This window comes from Mchenga conophoros, linkage group LG5, assembly GCF_057382185.1.
Source record: "Mchenga conophoros isolate Kocher_MC1m ecotype Shallow Benthic linkage group LG5, M_conophoros_male_GT1.1, whole genome shotgun sequence".
NCBI lineage: Eukaryota > Metazoa > Chordata > Actinopteri > Cichliformes > Cichlidae > Mchenga > Mchenga conophoros.
The window spans coordinates 1,213,523-1,234,100 of record NC_140530.1 but is presented as its reverse complement, the minus strand read 5'-3'; the positions used below and the strand labels follow the sequence as shown (position 1 = coordinate 1,234,100).

Sequence of the window (20,578 nt, the reverse complement as noted above, 5' to 3'; positions counted from 1 at the left end):
TTTGACCTCCTGACCCTAACCATTTTAGTCTTGTTGCATCTGCAAATCCATCCAAACTGTAGCCGAGCAAAAGAAGCTGGAAGTTGTTCTATGAATGATGTTGTTGAAGGAGCTTGGAAAGAAAAGCGTCTGGACTTCTTTAAGTTGCTTGAAGAGGGACATGGACATCTTAACGCCCACTTACATCCTGGGACATTTGATCACAGGAAATCACATGATAGGGTGGGGCTAGATCTCACAATGGGTTCACCCAAAACCTTGGCTGATTGAGACCCACACCCGTTCTCACACCGTGGCTCGTGTGATTAGGTAGAGGATCAACAGGGGCTCCGTGTCCCTGAATTTAAACTGAATCTAAACACACCGTGCACAATGCCAAGTTAGATAATGGTTAAAAGAACAAGATAAGAATAAATAAAAAGATAAAATAAGGATAAAAAATAACTTAAAAAAATAAAATAAAAAGATAAATAACTGCAAATAAGTACAAATAAGTAACTGAAGACACGTGTGGTCTGCAGATGTCGATGTACATGGATGTACATGGAGTTTAATGTGCAAAATGAACTTAGTGTGCAAAGTGACCTGATGTGCAAACTGCAGTTTGAGGTCGGTCAGCTGTTCAGGAGTCTGATAGCAGTGGGGAAGATGGAGTTGTTGAGTCTGGATGTTCTACATTTCACACTTCTGAACCTTCGTCTCGAGGGCAGAGGTGTGTCTCTCCTCTGGACTCTGTGATGGTAGCTGCTCTGCAGAGAGGGCAGCGGGGTCCTGATGATCTTCTCCACAGTTGTTATCACTCTCTGCAGGCGTTTGCGGTTTGCAGTAGTGCTGCCGTACCATGCAGTGATGCAGCTGTCAGGCTGCTCTCCACAGTGCAGCTGTAGAACCTGCTGAGGATCTTGGCCAACATACCAAATTTCCTCAGCCTCCTCAGGAAATACAGCAGCTGCTGAGCCTTCTTGACCAGCTGTGTGAGTTTGAGTCCCTCACTGACTCAAACTCCTTCAGTGACACTTGCAGCCTTGCAGATTAGTTTGCTGATCCTGATGCATCTCTGGAGCTGATGCTGTCCCCCAGCAGACAACAACAACATAGATGCTCTCACTAGTCCACTTTACCCTCTAATCACATCTCTGACATCTGCAGGTTGCTCCATAGAGACTCTTGTGCAATGCCAGGTGTTTGTGTTTGTCTGTAGGTACACATTAGATATGACCATAGACGCACACACACAAGTGAACACAGCAGCACAGATGGTTTCCACCTGCTTCCCTCTTTCTTCACACAACTGTGAGGATGATGAAGAGGTTTCAGGACGAGGTGGTCAGCAAGCACAGGATAAAGCAGGGCCATGAAACTCTCTGGTGCAGCAGATGTTTAATCAGACTCAGCTTTAGGCTTCTTTTCCCACCTGGCAGCAAAGTAACAGCTTCACTAATGTGAACAGTCACAATGTTAAACGTTTCTATATCTTCATATATTTTTATCTGTTGATGCTGCAGAATAAAGTCTGTTAACAGAGTGCAGGATGTGTAGAGCAGGTCCAGCTCTCCCTTTACTGTGTCCACTTTCATCAGCCCCTGTGAAGTGACACAGAGTGCATGTGTGTCTGTCAGCTGTTGTTTGTTGTGAAGGATGGAACAAATGAACACACACTTTTAGAGAAATCTGAAAAAGCAACACGTGCTTGGGCTCCTTCTGTGCTCGTCTTCATTAATGCTGATCTTTCTTTCCTGTTTGTTCTTTGGCACAAGCTTCAGTCTTTTCTCCCAGGGCTCCTTCACACTTAGAAACACACCTACATTCATTTATACACAAACATCATGAAACAAAGGCTTTGTAAAAGAGGACATGAGATCCTCTCTGAACAGCACATTCATATCAAACACAGGACTGAACAGGATATACTGAGTCTGTGCTGTTTTCATTGTTACTTGCTGAGTATTTTTCCAGTGTTTGAAATGTGACTCAAGTCTGATTCTTCTACTGTGTGTGAACTCTAAGCAGCTGCATTAAACAGCTGCTTTTCAAACCAGGCTCAATCCTATGACTCTGTGAATGTAAACTTTTGTCACCTGCATGAATAACAATCCTTGATCTAGTCAGGACTGCAGTGCTCCTGTGATCCCAGCTTATAGATGGAGGCTAGCATGAGAGGCTCAGCAGCTAAAGCAGCACACCTGGGTCTCCCAGCCTATTAAAAGCAGCCCTTTGCTTCACCTGCTTCACTAAACATTATTATTATTATTTAAGCAGAGTGGTGTGATTCATGTAGGCATTGCTGTGTGACAGGAGGACTTTTCTTGAAACAGCTCGTGTGACGTGAGCTGACGTAAAAACAGTGATGTTAGCTTGATTCTCTTGGCTAAAACTATTTTAAAAAGAGGGTCAATCATGCAAATCTGCCAATAGAAGCCAAAGTTACAGCCCCTCAGAGTTTAAAGAGAAAAGGCCTGTTTCCAACACTCGGTTGTGCAAAGGGAAACAGGCCCACAGTGCCTGAGTGTGTGGGTAATTCTTCAAATAATATTCAAAAGCAAACATTTTTAAGCATGTAAATAAAATTCAATCATTTCTGCTCTTCAATACCTAAGAAATGAAAACTGGCAGATGGTCCCAAAATGTGAAACGCCTGGCTATCTGTGCATTTAGTGCTGCAAGTTTTCACTGTTTACCTTCAGAAGCATAAATCTCTGCACAGATAATGTTCATATGTGGATTCCTGGTTTCTGCAGTTAATTGTGACCCAAAGTGTATTTTTAAAGTGGTTCCAGGCAATAAAGTCTAAAAATAAATACATCTACTTCCTTTTTCTGTGTTCCAGCCTCAGTGACTCTGACACAGTGCTGTAATATTTACACCTCTGATGAAAACAGAGTTTGTAGTTGCAGAGAAATACTCGACTCATTTTGGGCATTTACGAGCAGGAACCTCAGAAAGCCCCTCGCTGCTTCACTGGTTAAGAAGCAAAGCAAACATTAGTTCACAGTGATGTTAATTAAGGCCCAAAGTTTAGGAACGAACGTCAGCACTTCACTAATGAATGTAATGCTGATTCATGTGCTTGTTTTGTAATGTGCATGTTGTGCGTTGCTATTTCCCATATTCTTTGGCACTGATAGATGAAGAGTCTCAGGCAGGACCGAGGCTGCCAGCTGCTGACAGTGAGCAGGGAGAGAGCAGCAGAAGCTGGGCAAGAGCAGGGCACCTTCAGCCCCCTTCATCAGTCAGAAATCATTTGGGTGTCTGTGTGAAATGTCTGATTTTTAAAATCTTTTTGTAGACATATTTATTAAATGTTTAACAATTATATAGAAGAAAGACAATGTAAAGAACAAAACATGACAAAACCAAAATGAGTTGAAGTTATGAACTGTTTCTGAGAGACAAATAACACCAGGATCCTTTTTGTGTAGCTGACAGCTGGTAACTGTGCAGGGGCGGGTCTAGCAAAGTGTTGCCAGGGGGGCAGGTAGGGCATTAACAGGGAGAGGGGGGCACAAAGACATACTTTTCTTTCTTGTTCTCATTTAAAATGTCTCACTTTTAATAAATAATTATCTGAATCTTACAACAAACGTTTCCATCTGATGTAAAATGTATAGAAATCCATTATTGTACATAGTCATTTTTTAGGGTCCCATCATAATTTCTTCAGAAGTAAGTACTGCATATGATGCCAGTGTTTCCCACATTTTCTAGATTCTGCACCAGTACTGTGTGTAAAATGCATCAAAAAGTCCGTTTGATTCTTTCTCAGCTGTCTTTCTGTCTCCTTTCACTTTTTAAAGGTTGCCATGTTAGAAAACATATTTTGCCCTGCCGTGCTGTTTATTGATGTGGCAAATGAAAGGTTTATGAAAACATATCTAAATCTGTCATCAGTAATCAGCAATGATCATGTCTCACCTCTAGTCTCTGTCTTAATGTCAGGTTTCCACCGTGTGTTGTAGATGTTCAGGAGGTTAACTCGACCAACAGTCTACTTCCTGTTTAGAATACCAGGACAGGGAGGATGGTGCAGGTTTAAGTTTATTAGACTGATGCATGTATACCAACAAGACAGCGTCCATCACTGTGACAACAGCGTTTGTTTTCATTCAAAGGCTTCATGGTTTTTCCTTTAATACCTGGGGGGCCGGTCTCCAGTCAAAATGCCCGGGACCATTTTTTGTCCCAGTCCAGCCCTGGTGTCAGATCTGCATGCAGTGTCAATGAGACGATCAACAACAGATCAGACAAAACACTCAGGCGGACACTCCTCTGTAGAAGGAAACATGGAAAGTGTGAGGTAATCAGTGCACAACATCACTTTGTATTTCAGGCTGTTTTTATATAGAACTTCAGCACCAATGTAAAAGTTCTGGTTTTAGGAAGATGAAGAACATTTTCAGGAAGGATGCCGTCTGCAAGCAGAGCTGCTTGAACCTCAGCGCTGAGGTCCAGACTACTTCCTGTGAAGCCACGTGATGTAAATCTGCTGCTGTAACTTCACAGTTTACTGAAGCTAAATGCAACGTTACCATATAATCTGTTTTCAACAAAGGTTTCACTCCGTCCGGTGTTGATGGAATGATTCAGGCCGTACTCGTCAGGCTTCCCGTCGACCACACGCATTTCAGTCACAAACCCCGTGACTGACAACAAGGGAAACAGCAGAAGAAAAGATGTGAAAAATACTGGATGATGATGATGGAGGATTAACCGCGGTGGTTAAACTGTTTCCTGTCTTTGTGGGCGTACTCACAGGGAAGTTTCCAGGCACGTCAGTCTTGGTGGCTAAAGTCTCCATTTTCCAACATGTATCGCTACAGGTGCAAAGACACAACATTAATCATCAGTGTAAATATTTTAATGCTGTCCAAACGGTGTTTGCTTTGTCTGTCCTCTCGCGCTCACAGAGGAAACGAGGACGCCACCTTCAACCCATCTTCAGTTGGCTCAACCATGGCCGGACTTCCTGTTGGCTTTGTGACAGCAAACCACTTGAAATGAGAGCAAACTGCAGTCAAGCACCACTTACAGCAACCTGTGGACACGCAAATGGAAAGCACTGAGAATCATACAGAAGCATAAGAGCTGTTTATTGTAACACGTGTGTGTGTGTGTGTGTGTGTGTGTGTGTGTGTGTGTGTGTGTGTGTGTGTGTGTGTGTGTGTGTGCACATTAATAATACACTGATGTATGTTAGTTTGATTTATGCTATATCTGAGAAAACAACTGCAGAATTTTACATCAAAGTTTCCAAAGCTGATGTTTTGTTGTTCACTCTGTTTTATATTCATATAGTTTGTTGTTTTTAAATCAGTGGACAAAATAAATATTATCACACAAAATCCAGGGTGAAACATAACCAAATAACCTAAATGGTGAAGTCATTATAGAAGTACATGTTGCAAAGGTCAGCCTCCTGTATAGACTGCTAAACTGTCTGGGGGGGCCCTGCCTGTCCTCGTTGGATAAGCTCCACCCCTTTTCCATAAGACGGAGACATTTGTATGAAAATAGATGGGCAGTAAAATAAAAAATAAAAAATATTATGGATGACTCTGTAAATCAAAGTCGGCCTGAGGCAGAAGCAGAGACCATGAGGAGCACAGCACCACTCCCAGAAGGGCACGAAGTGAAGCCATAGCTGCTGAAGAGTGAAGACGTGATGATGGAGGAGATCACAGATGAAGATCTGCTGCCTGCTGACTCTTTATATAGAAGAGTGAGACTATCTCCCCACCAGCAGCTGCACTTATACAAACCCCAGGTGCTGGGATGGCTTTGAACATGTGACATTTTCTGCAAACACATGGACAGTTTCATAACCACAAAGATTATTCCTGCAGCGGCAGAATCGTATCCACTGTGTGAGAGGTGAACGTCAGACAGTTCTTAGAAAATGTAGTTTCTCTTTAAGCTTTTAACGTCTCTTTTACCCCCATTTGTCTAAAACTACTTGACAGCCCTTCATGTCAGCGGTTTATTACCTGTGCAGGATGGAGCACATGGTCTCAGTCAGGCTGGACACGATCACTCCTACAGGAAGTAAATGTGATTTTATTTCACCTGTGAAATGATGAAAAACAGCAGAATAGCTCACGCTAACAAACGGGTGTTGAAATGTTTCATTTTCTGCTGTTTCACAGGTCAAAAAGGGCGTCGAAGCAAACTGAAGCTGAGCTGCTGCTGCTGTTGTAGTGCAGCATCTGCTGTGTGCTTCATCAGAGAACCTTCTGTACACAGCAGACAGAGGCTGCTGCCACTGAAGTCCATCTGCTAGAGAGCTTTAAACACTGGTTATTGAAGTGGCTTTGATGATACTGATACACAGTCTTTGCTGCTGTCACAGGACAGGGATCCACCAGGGAGTAGTTGTCAGGATAAAGAGCCTTCGCTTCTCTAAATATAAACTGGATACTTGTAGGAAACTTTGGGAAGCAGCATTTTTCCTCATATCGTCTAAACTGAAGTTAGCTCAGGTGCTTCTTCCATACTTGCTCTGCAGAAAGCCAAAGAGTTTGGAGCTCTGCAAACATTTGCAGCACAGCTGGATGTTTGTAACTTTGGTCACCTCTGTATCATCCCTCAGATTCTTTCTGCACAGCTTTGAAACCACGACAGCACGAGTGATGCTGAGGAGACGTCCAGTTTAAACAGACCTTTATTCCTGGAACACAAACACATGAAGTGATGCTGCTAAAGAAGAACATTTAATCGCACTAATGAATCAAGCATCTGTTTGTCTGTCAGTCTGTCAACAGTTCCTCTGATCGACTTCAGACTTGGTGGGTGTTTTGTTTTTGCAGCGGTCAAAGTCGATCAGCGTGTTGCTTTGTCTGCTGTAAATCTGCCTGTACAAAGGGAAACATGCATGTTTTACATGCAAACTCACAACATGGCTGCATTTTTGTGATTATGTGTATTTTATATTGATTTATTCTATTATGTTTTGTATATGAATCTTTACAAGTGTGTCGATACAAAGGCTTGATTAAAACAAAGGTCTCAGCTGTGCTGTTAGGGATGCTCTCATATTTGTTTCAAATGTAATAAATCAAAGGATTTCAGGCTTTTCATCCTTTTTATTTGTTTGGTTCTAACAGCAGCTGGATAAAAACATGCAGGTGATGAATATAATTGTGTGATATTATGAGCATTGTGAATAAAGAAAGAGCAGAGATAGTAAAAAGGAAACAGGTGATGGACGTGAGATTTTCAGAACAAAAGCTCCTCAGTGAGACGATCACCTGGACACAAGGTCAGGCAGCTGGGACTCATCTAGAGAGCAAAATGGAAAAGTGATCTGTGCAGAACATCACTGTTGATTGCAGTTATTTACATCAGACTTCTTCTCTGAGATAAGAGCACCGTTTCTGGGAAAGATGACAGTATTTCCAGGCTGGATGCTGTTTGCAGGGAGAACTGAATGAAAGTCTCCTGCACCTCAGCGCTGAGGTCCACACCTGTGAACACAGATGAGGTCAATCTGCTGCAGCACGTAGAGCTTTACTGATCAGCAGGTTCAAAGGATTCAGCAGAGCGTAGAGTCAGAGCTAAACGCCACATCACCATAGAGTTTGTTAACAACAGCTTTCTTTGCCCTTTGTCTCGATGGACTGAATCAGGGATACTCGTCATACTTCACCTCAACCACGTCACTGAGAGACCCCAGCCTGACACAGCAGCAGAGATGATGAAAGCAGAAACAGCAAACAGATGCTTCAGTTGTGTTTCTCTCTGTGTGTGCGCTCACGCCCACTTGTGTGTGTGAACTTTCCACGTACCTCAGCTTGTTTCTCCAACATGAGCCATCAGGGCTGAAAAACATCACTAACACATGAATTCTTTCTCTTTTTGTTATCACCTGTGATCATGTGTCTCATGTTTCTGTCATTCACCAGTTCTTGTATAGTTACGTGTAACTAGACTTCTGTGGGACGTAAATGATTGTTTTGTATGCAGATCTGTACAAAGGATGGAAACACTTGATTACAAAGGAGATCTCAGCTGTGTTGTTATGGATGGACTTCAACGTATTTGTTAAAAAAGAGAATAAAGCAAAGTGTTTTAGCTGTTTGGGAGTTTTTGTTTGATTCCATTCAGTTTTATTTCTATGGAGTCAAATAATAAGAAAGGCTCTAGAACAGCCCTGAGTTTGTCCAGGTGACATTCCTCTGAAGAACAAAGACAAAGAGGAAGAAGGGGACTCGTTTTCAAGTCTTGTTTCTTTCAAAATAAAAGCTGAAATGTTTTGGAAGCATGATAATATTTCAGCCAGGATGCCGTCTCCAAGGAGACCTGCACCTCAGCGCTGAGCTCCACATCACGCCCTGTGAAAGCACAGATATAAATCTGCTGCAGTGAGAAGAACTTTACCCAACACAAGTGTAGAAGTAGACATTTGACTTTACCTACAACCTGTTAACAACAAAGCTTTCATTGCCTCTGCTGTTGATGTCATGTAGGACTAATCATACTTCACATCAGCCATGCACACGTCAGAGGATCTCCAGGCTTTCAGTAATAAAGCCAAGCAGATGATGTGAACATAGCAATAGTAAAACATGCATCATAATCAGCTGTATGTGTCGACTATGTGGCACCTCAGTCTTGTTGGCATGAAGAAAAGTTGTGTAACATGTAGCATAAGGGCTGCAAAGACATCATGTAGACAGCAGTCGTCTGTTAGTCGTAACGTATCTCCTGTTAAAGAGTTAAATGTGCGTTCTCCATCTCTGTCCTCTCACAGCTCGCCGTACACCAACTCCAGCTGTGGTAACCATGGCTGTGCCCATCAACACGCTGAAGCTGAGACGCCACCCGTCACTATGGCGACTCCAATAGGGTTACCTGTCAGCTGTGGACGCATGAAAGGAAAACAGCAGAAACACAGACATGTTTACTGGAACATTTCCTGTTGACAGCTTTATGGAAAAGTGGGTTTAAACACTTTTCTATGTTTTATTTTGTTTATTTATGGATTTATTGTGAAAGGAATTTCAAAGGTTTAATTTGACCTTTCCCCTGTTTTTCATACAGACTGGAGACGAATGGATGGTGCTTTCTTTGTTTGTCTAAAGATAATGAATAAAACTCTACACACATCTTAAACCACCCTCCTTTCTATATATTTTGTTATATAAATGGAAAGTATATAAGACACAAACTGAGCTTATATGATACTAAGGACCCTGGAGGTCAGTCCACCTTTATAATTCAGCACAGCCTGGAGTCTTGGTCTTTTCTTGGATGTTGGTTCCCTTTGTTTCCATCCTCTGTTAAGATGTTTCAGTAATGTTGAGGTCTGGGGAGGCCAATCCATGGCTGACGTCCTGTGATGCTGCATTAGCAGTTTGTTCATAGTGAAAAATGAAGCCACTGCCAATCAGACATTTGCACAGTGGATCAACTTCTGATGGTACTGTCCTGAATTCCACACCTATAATATGTTTGCATGTACTGATGAATATGTGCAGCTGATTTTCAGTCCAGTTCCTGTGTGACAGACGCCAGTCTTTCTGCCTGTGTCCTTCCTTAACAATAGAGCCATCCTTCCACTGAGACTGTTTCTGATGAGGCTTCACTGAGCAGTAGATGGATCCCTCAGCTCATCTAATCGTCCTATTTCTAACACATGACTGTCAGAAACTGTTAATCTGCTGCAGCTCTTTAACTCCTCCACTTCTTTTTTTGTAATCTCTTAGTTTCCTCATCTTTAAGGTGGCACTGCACACCAGATCCAAAGTCAACATGCTGTTATATAATGGAGTTGAACCTGTAATGGAGTTTGATTTAAACCAATCAGCAATTAAGTGAATGATGATGAGCAAAGATGGTGGAGGTGGTGGATGAAGACCCGGACAGCTGTGGTTGGCTCCTCGTATAGAGCAGAGTGAGGTTGTGTTTGCACATTATTATAAAACCATGTTCACCATATATTTTAGCTGCAGACAATAACATGATTTCTTTGCTGTGGTGATTTTATTCCACTTTGGTAAAATGGAAAACCATCATTTCTTGCTGTAATTCACACATTATTCCAAGAGCCTCAACACGAGCCTTGTAGTCCGACCATATATAGACAAATCAATAGTTGTGTTTGTAACAGCTCATGAACATGAATCGTTCCACATTACTTTGAAATCATTGTAAACTAAACTGGAATAAATGAGTGTTTATATATAGTTTTGTCTCAGCTGTTCATACACAGTGTTTCAGTTCTTATCAGAGTCCCACCGTCTCACTGTGGTGAACCTTTAGCTCTGTTGGAAGCGTGTTGTTAGACCAGGTTTCCCTCATTTAAAAATAATCTCTCATTAGAAATGGACATGATGTCTAAGACATAGAAATGCTTATTATGGGTTCACTTGATGTCACTGAAAAGATGCACATGGGTAACGTGCAGGCCGTCCAGCTCCGAGGTTTATCTCCTCACCTCGAGTCTGCGACACTCTCTCCGTGTCCTCTCAGATAAGGGCGCGCACATTTCTGCACCATCTTCTAAATTACAAAGAGCGACTCACAAAACAGAAGCTCACAAAACACTCATCACAAACCAAAAATGGCTCCACTGAGCGTCAAACTGTCACCAGAATTTACTGATAATCTAAAGACTCACAGAACTCATTGTGTCTCATTGTGTCTTAGTTTGAGACATAAGTGCATGATCATAATACTGTGTAGTTAGATGAGACAGAGCTGATGCTTGCTCTTAATTATCCTCTTCATGTTTCCCGAGCCTCAGCAGTGGAAGCTACCATGGATAGAAAGACTATGACTCATCTTAAATCTCAAATCTTTGTCTCCAAAGAGCTGCTGATGTGTCCGATATGATCCACAAGCTTAAACTAGGATTATTATGGCGTTATTTTTGTGCCACTATTCTGAGCGCACGTAAAAAAAAATTGCAGGTGCAAGTGTTGCATTTTGAGGAGAAATTTATTTTGAGCTTACAAAAGCTGAATTTGAGTGAACAAAATTCATTGCTGCGTGCAAAAAAGTATTTCAGTGTTTGCGCTTATCCATATACACACACAATAGCACCCCCTCTCGCTCAGTTTTTTCATTTGCGCTTGCTCGCAATGTGTTGCTTGCGCTCACAACATTCTCTGCTTCGTACGCTCAACTCTCTGTACACCGTTATAAGTGTGCCACAAAACCAACCAATCACAGACTTGGTTTCAAAAATTCTGATTGGCTCTTACGGTCTCCAATCAGCTCGCTAGCTACTGCTGTCCGGAAACACTGTCCGAAATGTAGCTAAATCCAGCTAAAATCTCTTAACCCCCAATTTGCGGATAATATCTTTAATCATTTTATTTTAAAATATATTATTTTTTAAGACTATTGTTGGTGTAGTAGAATGTAGTTGCATCATACTACCATGCCAACTGACTAATTTTTCCAAATTATACTTGAGTAGCTCTCTTTTATGTCGTCGAATACTGAATAGCAGCACGAAAAGAGCATGTCCCGGCCACATGTAAGTAATATAAAATCATTTTGTTAATTATTATTCGCTTGATAACTGACGTTAGCTAATTTGCAAACTATGCAAACTTGAAAAATGATGTACCTCATGTAGTTTGTTTTATGGGTTGTTTATTTTTGTCTGAGATACATCATTTCATTGTACTTGTCCATGTTCCTTGCTGCTTTTAACAGGACATACTGAGACAGCAAATGATGCATAGACTCCTCTCTAAACTGGAAGCTGCTTTAAACCAACAACCACTAAATCTGGATTATTTGGAGTTCTTGACTCGTCATGAGCTTGTTCTGTTTGAATCTTTCTCTCAGCAAATAGGCGGTCTGTCAGAGATTACAGAGGCTCTACAAAACGTTCATCATCTGGTTCAGTGTGAAATTAACATCAGCTCTGTGGCCATTATTGAACTGGAAACAGAAGTTGGTCTGGGACCTGGCCACCCCAAAATCGTACTAGAGAGAGAAAGACTCAAGAATTTGTTGGACATTCAGCTGCCAGTCAGCTGCATTGCTAAATGTCTTGGTGTTTCAAGAAGAACAATCTACAGGAGGATGCAAGAATTTGACTTGTCTGTGAGAGGAACATACAGCACAATGAATGACCAAGAGCTGGACAACATCATATCGGCTATCAAAAATCAGATGCCAAATGCTGGCTATCGAATGGTTCAAGGACATTTGGTTTCTATGGGTCTCCGTGTTCAGTGGTGGAGAATGATGGCCTCCATGCATCGAGTTGATGCTGTAGGGATCTTCAAACGGATCACAGAACTAGGCTGTGTTGTGCGAAGAAGCTACTCGGTGCGAGGCCCTCTCTCCCTGGTCCACATAGACACAAATCACAAGCTAATAAGGTAAAATACCCACTTATATAGCTCTAACACAAGTTGGGCAGAAAGATGCACGTTATACTTTAAATCTGCTTTAATCAACCTTATCTGATAGGTCTTTCAGTGTATTTATAATATTTTAAAAAGCACTTGATAGAGTAATATTAAGTAAAAGGAATACAGGATGTGTAACAAAACCAGCAATATTGTTAATTGTAAATTTTCTTGAGCAGTTATTTACACTTTGTATATCGATATTTTCCATGATAACAAGCCTATCAACACATAATATGTTAAGTGCTCCAGAAAACTTAAAAAAAATCATGACAAGAGAACTAAAATATTTAGTCTCATTGAACTTATAAACATATAAAAATGTTGGTATTATTTTCAGCACACCTGACAAGTGTCCAGTTTAAGTCAGTGGCAAGTGTGCATACTGAAAAATGTATTTTCAATGTCTTACATGTTCTGCAAATCAAGCCTTAGTGAGATTGTTTTCCCTCTGAAACAGGTACAATGTTGTGATCTTTGGTGGAGTGGATGGCTACTCAAGGAAGGTAAAAGTGTAACTGTTATGTAGAATATTTGGTAGTTTTGAAATGAGAGCTTTATTAGGTTGTTTTTTTATGAACATCAATTATTCAGCAAGCCAACATAGTGGACGATTTGCAATTATTATTTTTTTAAATTTCTAATCAGTTCTTTACCAAAAAAGGTTAAACTAAAAGGCCATTTTCATTTTTTGATAAGTACTACCAATATTGATGTATAGACTACTCAAGCTTTGAATTATGGTTATGAACATAGAACCGTACAATATTCCTTGAACACTTATTATGAAACTGCATTATTAACTGAAAAACTATACATGATCTGAAACCAGATCTTTAATTTTCCATTTGTTTTTACTGCAGGTCCTGTACTTGGATGCAGCAACTAACAACAGGGCAAAAACTGCATTCTCATTTTTCCTGAGATCAGCCCAGCTTCACGGCTTGCCATCAAGGTTTTATGCCCTGATTTAATTTATATGCTAGCAACAAGTATCATTAAAGAAAACTTTAAAAATTCCTTAAAAATGTATTTTTATCATAGGGTTAGGGCAGATCAAGGAGTAGAAAACCTGGACATTGCACATTTCATGTTTGCCACAAGAGGAACAGGGAGAGCGAGTTTCATATCTGGAAAGAGTGTCCACAATCAGAGGTTAGTCTTTTGATGTTTTTTATATTATTATTGACTGCATGGGTAGATTGTTGTAGCAGTTCTGATATTGATTTGAAGCATGAAATACCTGAAATCCAAATTCAAATGTATTTACAGAGTAGAACGACTTTGGCGTGATGTCTGGATTGCAGTCACTAGCAAGTACCATGATATTCTTCACTCACTCGAGGAGGATGGCCTGCTTGACATTTCAGATGTCATTCATCTTTTTGGTGTCCACTACATCTTTGTCCCTCGACTCCGAGCAGATCTTGTCACCTTTGTTGGAGGATGGAATAATCATCCCCTCAGGACAGAAGGTGGTCTCACTCCTGAACAGCTCTGGTGTATGGGACATCTACAAGAGCTGGACGAGGGCGAGAGACTTGAGGTACCAGCTCATAATCTGATTTTTTTTTTTTTTTTAATTTAAATGTTGAATTTCAAAATTTTAGTTAGCAGTTAACTCTGCTCTTCTGAAATTAACAAATTAAAACACTTGCAGCACATCTGGGAGATGCTTCTGGTGATTTTATACATTCTTGCTTATCAATTACCACTAATCTAAATTACAGTAAGAAGAACATGAAAACAAAGGCATTCTTTTTAAATTGTTGTATTTTAATGGAAAAAACGCTTACACAAAATAACATTCCTCCCAAAAGTACCTATTCTGGAATAATGACCATTATATATGTTTGTGGATTTGAAGGAGCTTCGGGATCCAGGCATTGACTGGGAGAGTGCTGTACTGCAAGAAGAATCTAACAGCACAGTTGTGGTTCCTGAAGTTGAATGCCCACTGGATGAGGAAACCCTGGAGGGGCTTCAGAGAACTATTAATCCCTTGGAACATTCTGAGTCACACGGTCGTGACCTGTACATACAATTCTTGCTACAGGTGTCAAACCAACAGTGACACTTAACATGGACGTGAAAGTCAACGTTCTTTTAAGTTCTCAAATACTGGATTTCTTTGCTAAAACATTCAGATTACAAGTAGAAAAGCAAACAAAGCACTTGCTTATTATCTATCAACGTAGGACCCTACACAAAGTTTTGAAGTCTTGTCATTTTCATGAAACGGCTACGAACATCTTAACAGCTAATGTTTACAAACATTTTTACTCATTTAGTTTCCAAATTACAAGACAACAATGTGTTAAACTCTGTGGAATCCACCACCATATTTAACTGCTGCACTCATTATGGTTTTAAACACTGTGTAAGTGTCCAGATGCTGCACTGGAAAAGTCACAGTACAAGTGCATGCACTCACAACTGGGTAACAAATGGAGTGATCTCCCAGCCGCTCCTTACATTCATGGTCAAACTTGCATGTTATTTTGAAATGTCTCTTTTCATCAGGAAGGATGGGAACATGGGACTGGCCGGTCATCCACTGGAGCACATGGTGGACAGCAAGAGACTCTGATTTTTCACCACCTGTGTTTCCATCTGTGATGTTTGAAAATGTTTCTAAAGTCTTTTCTAAATAAAAAGCAATCTGGATTACAATGTTTTAAATTAACAACTAAGAATACTTTCTAGTGCCCTGCATGTTAAAGCAAAAATATTTAACAGATGCATACGGTATATATACAATACTATAGGTATATACAGCTAATACTATATAGTACCTGATACTTCAATCTCCTGCAAGAAATCTTGCAAAAAATTTATGATCTTCCTCTCAGTTCTCTCCCTAGATGTCCCTTTTTCACTGAAATGTGGTTGGCAGCTCATCATAATGAAATCAGCGTCTGGCTGTAAATAAGGAAATAAAGTAGATTATATTATAGATATATTGTTCATTCAAAACTAATAAATAAATACAGGATAACTACAGTACAGATAAGTGGACTGTGTTTGGATCAGACTGAAGCTGCTATGTTAATACTTACTTTGAGGATTTTCCCAGGAACAAACAAACTGTGGCAAGCTTCAGGATTTACAGCCATCAGCTTCACAAGACCATACAGTTCCATGCCCTTTCGGAGCTGCTGTAGCATTGGAATCAGTCTTGTTGTAGAGTGTAAGACAATAGCACTTAAAAATAAAAATAAAAAAACAAAATGAAAAACTAGTTGGGGAGGGGGGGGGGTTAATGATCTCTCTGATTTTTTCTCCCTTACCGGATCATGCTTTCCTTACTATCCATCTTTATCTGGTTTGTGTATCCACAGCTGACAATTTCATCAGCCCACATCATCAGAGACTGTATGTCTGCTGCATCTTCAACCTGGAAATGTATAATGTGAAAGAGGAAATACAGAAGGTTAAAAGTGTTTAAAAACACCATACTCATAATATATCATGTGCCAGAGCTAAACCAGGTGCTCACTTTGCGGATGAGCAGGGAAGATTCCACATCTGCAACATCCTCCTTAGACAGACAGCTGAAATCAACCTCTCCTGAGCAGAGGAAATTGTAGCACCATTCTTTGAAAAAGGCAGGAGATGGGCCTCCTTGGGCGAGGCTGACTGCAATTATTTCACCAACAGTTCTGTGTAGACAAATGATTATAATTCATTTTCAGGTAACATTTACAAAAATATCGGATGCGTATTAAATGTAATACACAAAGCTCGTATGTAACCAACCTGAAGTTTTCATTATCAAGATCGGTCAGAGAATACTTGGGGTTTTTGCCCTTGTTCTCAAGTCCTTCAAAGAATCTGCTTTCAATACCTGAAATCATGTCTTTCATACAAAAAATATCCGCATTTTTAAGTTATCCATTATTTATTGACACTAGGACAAAACAGGTAATAGGCAACTCACCACTCAAAAACTCTTTCCTAAGTGCTCCTGTATCCACGCCTGCCTCTCCTATGAAAACCACCCTAAGAACACTGGTGGGAGATGCAGCTTTTTTTCTCTGCCACTGGAGAATGCCTCTGTCTGGAAGGTCTTCTCTGTCCACACACAACTTAAATTCTGTTGTGGTGTCGACTTGTTGTTCAAGGCAACGCAATACATCTTCCACGCTTAACAAAAACAGGGTAGAAAACATCCTAAGCTCTCAAAGAAAAATAATCATCTTTAGATTAAAAGAGGCTACCACATTAAACGTGATTAGAAATTATTGCAGCATGTTCTGTGCAACAACCTTTAACAATAATTTAAAGTAGTGTGATCATAAAATGTTTTATATGAAATTAAACCCCAGGTATTGTGTAAAAGATCTTACACATAATTTTAACAAATGGTTCTGCATAATAGTGTGTATATGAACTATAATAGAGCAAAAAGTACCTGTCTGTTGTGCATACTGAAGTTTGAGCTGGTGTCCCTGTAGTTTGGTCATTTTCTTCAGGCACCATGCATTGAAAGCTGATGACAAAACAAAGTTAAAAAAAAAAATAAAATAAAAATACATATGTTTGCGTGGACTGTTACTGATTAACATTTTTTCATAAACGGCTGAAAAAAGATTACCTATCCCCACACAGACTCGCATGGACTATGATCTCATCTTCAGGAAAATCCTTAGTGCATATTGGACAAATAACCTACAATTCCAAAAATGGGTACATGTTAGGCATAGTGGGAAAAAGATCATTACCGATACAAAATTCATTGTAGTTAGGATTATAAGTGTGTGCAGTGATGTGTGTGAAACCTCTGAGGACTCACACGTGTGTGCTTCAGCCCACACACACATATGAAGCACTGCGACCTCACACAGAAGTGTTTTACACATCCAGCCTGAATCCTGATCATTTCTACAGTTTATTAAGTTCAGCTTCACCTGAACATCAGTGATGAAGCTGCTCTGACTCCATCACAGCTCACAGCTGTTGGAATGAGTCAAACAATGAAGAAGGTTCAGAAACAGCTGATGATTTTACAGAAACATGATGCAAACATGAGAATGGACACATGATTTTTTATTAACAGACACTGTTTATGTTTCACTGTGCATGACGTCATCAACACTGACACCAGGGGGCGCTCATCACCAGCCTGAGGAAGTGTGATAATGGGGGGAGACGCAGTGTTGTGTGTACTGCAGTCGGACAGAAGGAAAAACTTCCTCCTGAAAACATTTTCATCCTTCCCAAAAGTGTTTGAGTCAAATGTTACAAATATATAAATACAATAAAACACAGGGTCTTACATAAAATTAGTGATGCAGTTGTGCACTGAGCACCTTTCCAATGTTCCTTCCTCAGATGAGTCCAGCTGCTGAACACATTAACATCTGTATGTAAATGTAGCCGAGAACCAACCTGAGCACTGCTGGGAAAATACAAAGGCAACCATCAAAGTGCTGTATTATCTTATTTATTCTGAATGTTGACTTAGATCCACACCACGATTTATGAAACTATAGAACTAAAATAACAACAATCGTCTGCTTCTTTAAAATTTCTTTCATTACATCAAACCAGTGAAAACTGAAAAAAACAAAGAGCTGTTAGCATGTTTAGACCAACTTTGAGACAGAGACTGTAAAGTTCTGCACTTTAAATCCTGCCTGTGTTCCTGCAAATGATTCACACTGAAAGTATCTTAGTTTAGTATTGAGTGAGCCACAAAGCAGCCTGATAGCTTTAAAACAGGAAAAGTAAATGAAATTGACAGTTTCAGTGTAGCTGGATCTATTATTGGGGGGTCATGGCCCCCGTAACCCCGCCTGGTCCTGAGGTCAAATCCACCATCTTTGTTTCAGAGCTTCATGTTCTCCCGTGTTTGTGTGCGTCCTCTCCGGTACTCCGGCTTCCTCCCACAGTCCAAACACATGCAGTTAGTGGGGTCAGGTTAGCTGTGAGTGGTTGTGTCTCTGTGTTATTCCACCTTAATCAATGACTTCCTGTTAGCATGAAGTGCTTCTGTAGGACTGATGTCATTTTCATGGTTGGATCATTTAAATGAAGCTGGACTCAGATGCAGTAAATAAGCTGATTGATCATTAATGAATAAAGCTGGTCAAACACATCACGTGGACACATGTGATTGTGTGTTGTAGTATTGATCCCAATGCTGGTATCAGTCCTGGATCAATAACACTGGATGGATGCGTTCAGCATGGAGCCCTGAGCTGTGTTACAGACAAACATGGAAACTGACAGGTCTGTGTCATTCACAGTCTGTAACACTTCTAAACAACAGAGGCTGACCCAAGTGCCTCAGAGCCAGGCACGCTCACATCACAGCTCTCTAAATAAGCCAGTTTCAAAATAAGAGCTGAAAGCTGTGTTTGCTTGTGTTAGCTTATTATTGTGGAGACTAACATTCAGTGATCGTGTGTTCAGACTCATAATGATTACTCTCAGAAATCCTGATCTTTGTATTTACTGTGTGTTGGATCAATAACTGAGATTCATGGTATCACACAGCTGTGCTGCTGCTGATGTCAGCACATCTGGAACAATACGAGGTATCTGCTACCAGACTGAGCAGGACGTGAGACCTGTGGACTGTTTAAAGCTGTCCCTCCACAGCTCACTCAGACCTGATCCACACCTCAGTGATATTCTCTGACTTCCTCATAGAGACAGAAACCATTCAGATCTGGGACCATCAGCTGACTGATGATGTCACACAGACTGTGTTTTTCAGGAACAGTGATTCTGATGTGAGCCTGCTAGCTGACAGCAGACCTGATGAAAGCACATGTTCACATCTGTGAGGACAGACTGGACTCTTTGACTGCACCTTGGTTCTCCTCAGAGGTCTGTACAGGAGCATGTCCACCCCCACTGAAGATCTCAGTCACTGTGAAACATAGAAAGCTGCTTGTGTGGCCTCTGCCTCACATGTAGATACAGCTACAGGTTTCTCTGTCAGTCAGACTGAAACAGTGTCCTGATGCTGCATCATTCAGCTCTGTGCCCCAGTCAGCATCACTGGGAGCTACCAGTGTTTCTGCCCTTTTCCTGTAACACTACACTCAGCACAGGCTCAGCTGGTATCCAGTGTTGGACTTTGGCTTCAGCTGCTGTGATAGATCCTCTAACATAGATCAGCTCTGCTACATGTTGTTAGATAAGTGCAGCTGCTGTCATGTCCTGATGTTTCTCTGGCTCAGCAGCTTCTCCATCAGAGGTTCACATGGAGCTGATCCAGTATCTCCAGTAACTGTGTTCTGTGCCTCACTGGTTCATCCTTCTGTCTGTGTGACGTCAGTCAGATGTTGAAGTTAAACTCTGTAATCTTCACTGTGTCACAGAGTTCAGTGAGTCCCGTTATTCACAGTATCAATCGGATCATCAGAGAACAGCTGATCAGCAATCAGTGGTGCCAACAGCGCCTCCTGTGGTGAGAGGATGCAATAATGCAATGTAGCATTTTTCCACTCAACACTTGCAGTCATGGAAACTGTCTGTTGGATCTGTGTGACGTTGCTTTCTTGGTTAGAGTTCCTCACAAATGTCCAGATGATTCTTCTAATGAGGCGTCGACCATGTTTGCAGCTCTTTGGAAGAAAACGTCGCCCTTTGCCATCCTTACTTTTCTTTGACTTCTTCAAATGCAGCTGAACTCCAGCTGGTATTTTCTTGGACTTTGCAGCTGTTTCTGGTCATCAGTTCATTCCTGCAAACCTCTGAAGCTGAACAACAATGATGCTGCATTGCTGGCTGATCCCAAAAGGTTGATTCTGTTCATCTGGACGTTTTCAGAAACGTTTGCTCACTGATCAGGTGACTTCTTCAGTCTCAGCTGACTGCAGCTTTACAAGCTTACAAACAGCACATTTGCACAATGACTGAAAGCAGCAGCACCTGATATATATGATACTAATATAATACATATACATATATAATCCATACTAATGATGAAGGAACTGAGCTCACAGTCCATTGTTCATTCAGTGAACTACTCAGTTTATTTTGGGCCTCAGAAATGCTCACTCTGTTTGTACATCACTGTCAGCAATAGACTCATTCTGCTGTGTGGACAGGAACACATGTGACATCACTTCCTGTTTGTTTGTGACTGAAGAAGTTTACAAGGAATCATTTAGAAGAGTTTCAAACATCAACTGATTGAATCCATGAATCTGAAAACGTGTTTGTGAGTGAAAGAGACAGACATGTACAGACTGAAC

At 40.8% G+C, this 20,578-nt stretch overlaps 4 protein-coding genes across 5 annotated transcripts in view; 1 reads left to right on the top strand and 3 right to left on the bottom strand.

Moving 5' to 3' along the window:
• Window positions 1–4,323: 4,323 nt before the first annotated feature.
• On the bottom strand, window positions 4,324–5,636 carry LOC146573541 (lipocalin-like). Its single transcript, XM_085275444.1, has 5 exons — window positions 5,552–5,636; window positions 4,903–5,032; window positions 4,723–4,811; window positions 4,527–4,640; window positions 4,324–4,457 (listed from the first exon to the last, which is right to left on the bottom strand). Exons 1-5 carry the CDS (start codon window positions 5,634–5,636, stop codon window positions 4,324–4,326), a joined length of 552 nt encoding a protein of 183 aa, XP_085131570.1.
• Window positions 5,637–11,396: 5,760 nt separating this feature from the next.
• Window positions 11,397–14,574, top strand: LOC146573540 (uncharacterized). The gene is made up of 6 exons (XM_085272770.1): window positions 11,397–12,335; window positions 12,826–12,871; window positions 13,229–13,320; window positions 13,410–13,520; window positions 13,638–13,911; window positions 14,233–14,574. Exons 1-6 carry the CDS (start codon window positions 11,677–11,679, stop codon window positions 14,437–14,439), a joined length of 1,389 nt encoding a protein of 462 aa, XP_085128896.1. The 5' UTR covers window positions 11,397–11,676; the 3' UTR covers window positions 14,440–14,574.
• Window positions 14,575–14,682: 108 nt separating this feature from the next.
• On the bottom strand, window positions 14,683–16,966 carry LOC146573539 (G2/M phase-specific E3 ubiquitin-protein ligase-like). 2 transcript variants are annotated; one of them, XM_085272772.1, is made up of 8 exons: window positions 16,780–16,966; window positions 16,306–16,511; window positions 16,125–16,224; window positions 15,865–16,027; window positions 15,656–15,762; window positions 15,425–15,569; window positions 15,161–15,287; window positions 14,683–15,011 (listed from the first exon to the last, which is right to left on the bottom strand). In XM_085272772.1, the coding sequence occupies exons 1-8, from the start codon at window positions 16,845–16,847 to the stop codon at window positions 14,683–14,685; spliced, it is 1,245 nt and encodes a 414-aa protein (XP_085128898.1). In that variant the 5' UTR covers window positions 16,848–16,966. The 2 variants fall into 2 exon arrangements, with proteins under 2 accessions (XP_085128898.1, XP_085128899.1); XM_085272773.1 differs by having other exon boundaries at window positions 15,425–15,542.
• A 1,427-nt stretch (window positions 16,967–18,393) lies between these two features.
• The window catches only part of LOC146573538 (stonustoxin subunit beta-like), a gene marked incomplete at its 5' end in the record, with an annotated part of 3,006 nt that continues 821 nt past the window's right edge, over window positions 18,394–20,578 (bottom strand). The window contains one exon of the mRNA XM_085275443.1: window positions 18,394–20,578. This exon is cut by the window's right edge and continues 594 nt beyond it.

What these genes read in the sequence shown, in the direction of transcription:
- LOC146573539 (XM_085272772.1), bottom strand. Translation starts at nt 16,847, where the DNA reads ATGGTGCCTGAAGAAAATGACCAAACTACAGGGACACCAGCTCAAACT. An exon ending in AGTAAGGAAAGCATGATCCG is followed by an intron (nt 15,570 to 15,655) that starts GTAAGGGAGAAA and finishes TTTATTTTTAAG; the next exon opens with TGCTATTGTCTTACACTCTA. An exon ending in GCAGGAGATTGAAGTATCAG is followed by an intron (nt 15,012 to 15,160) that starts GTACTATATAGT and finishes CTTTTTATTTAG; the next exon opens with AAAAGACTTTAGAAACATTT.
- LOC146573540 (XM_085272770.1), top strand. Translation starts at nt 11,677, where the DNA reads ATGATGCATAGACTCCTCTCTAAACTGGAAGCTGCTTTAAACCAACAA. An exon ending in AAGAGTGTCCACAATCAGAG is followed by an intron (nt 13,521 to 13,637) that starts GTTAGTCTTTTG and finishes ATGTATTTACAG; the next exon opens with AGTAGAACGACTTTGGCGTG. An exon ending in ACGAGGGCGAGAGACTTGAG is followed by an intron (nt 13,912 to 14,232) that starts GTACCAGCTCAT and finishes GTGGATTTGAAG; the next exon opens with GAGCTTCGGGATCCAGGCAT.
- LOC146573541 (XM_085275444.1), bottom strand. Translation starts at nt 5,636, where the DNA reads ATGGCTTCACTTCGTGCCCTTCTGGGAGTGGTGCTGTGCTCCTCATGG. An exon ending in GGCCGACTTTGATTTACAGA is followed by an intron (nt 5,033 to 5,551) that starts GTCATCCATAAT and finishes GCGTGTCCACAG; the next exon opens with GTTGCTGTAAGTGGTGCTTG. An exon ending in GCCCACAAAGACAGGAAACA is followed by an intron (nt 4,641 to 4,722) that starts GTTTAACCACCG and finishes CCTTGTTGTCAG; the next exon opens with TCACGGGGTTTGTGACTGAA.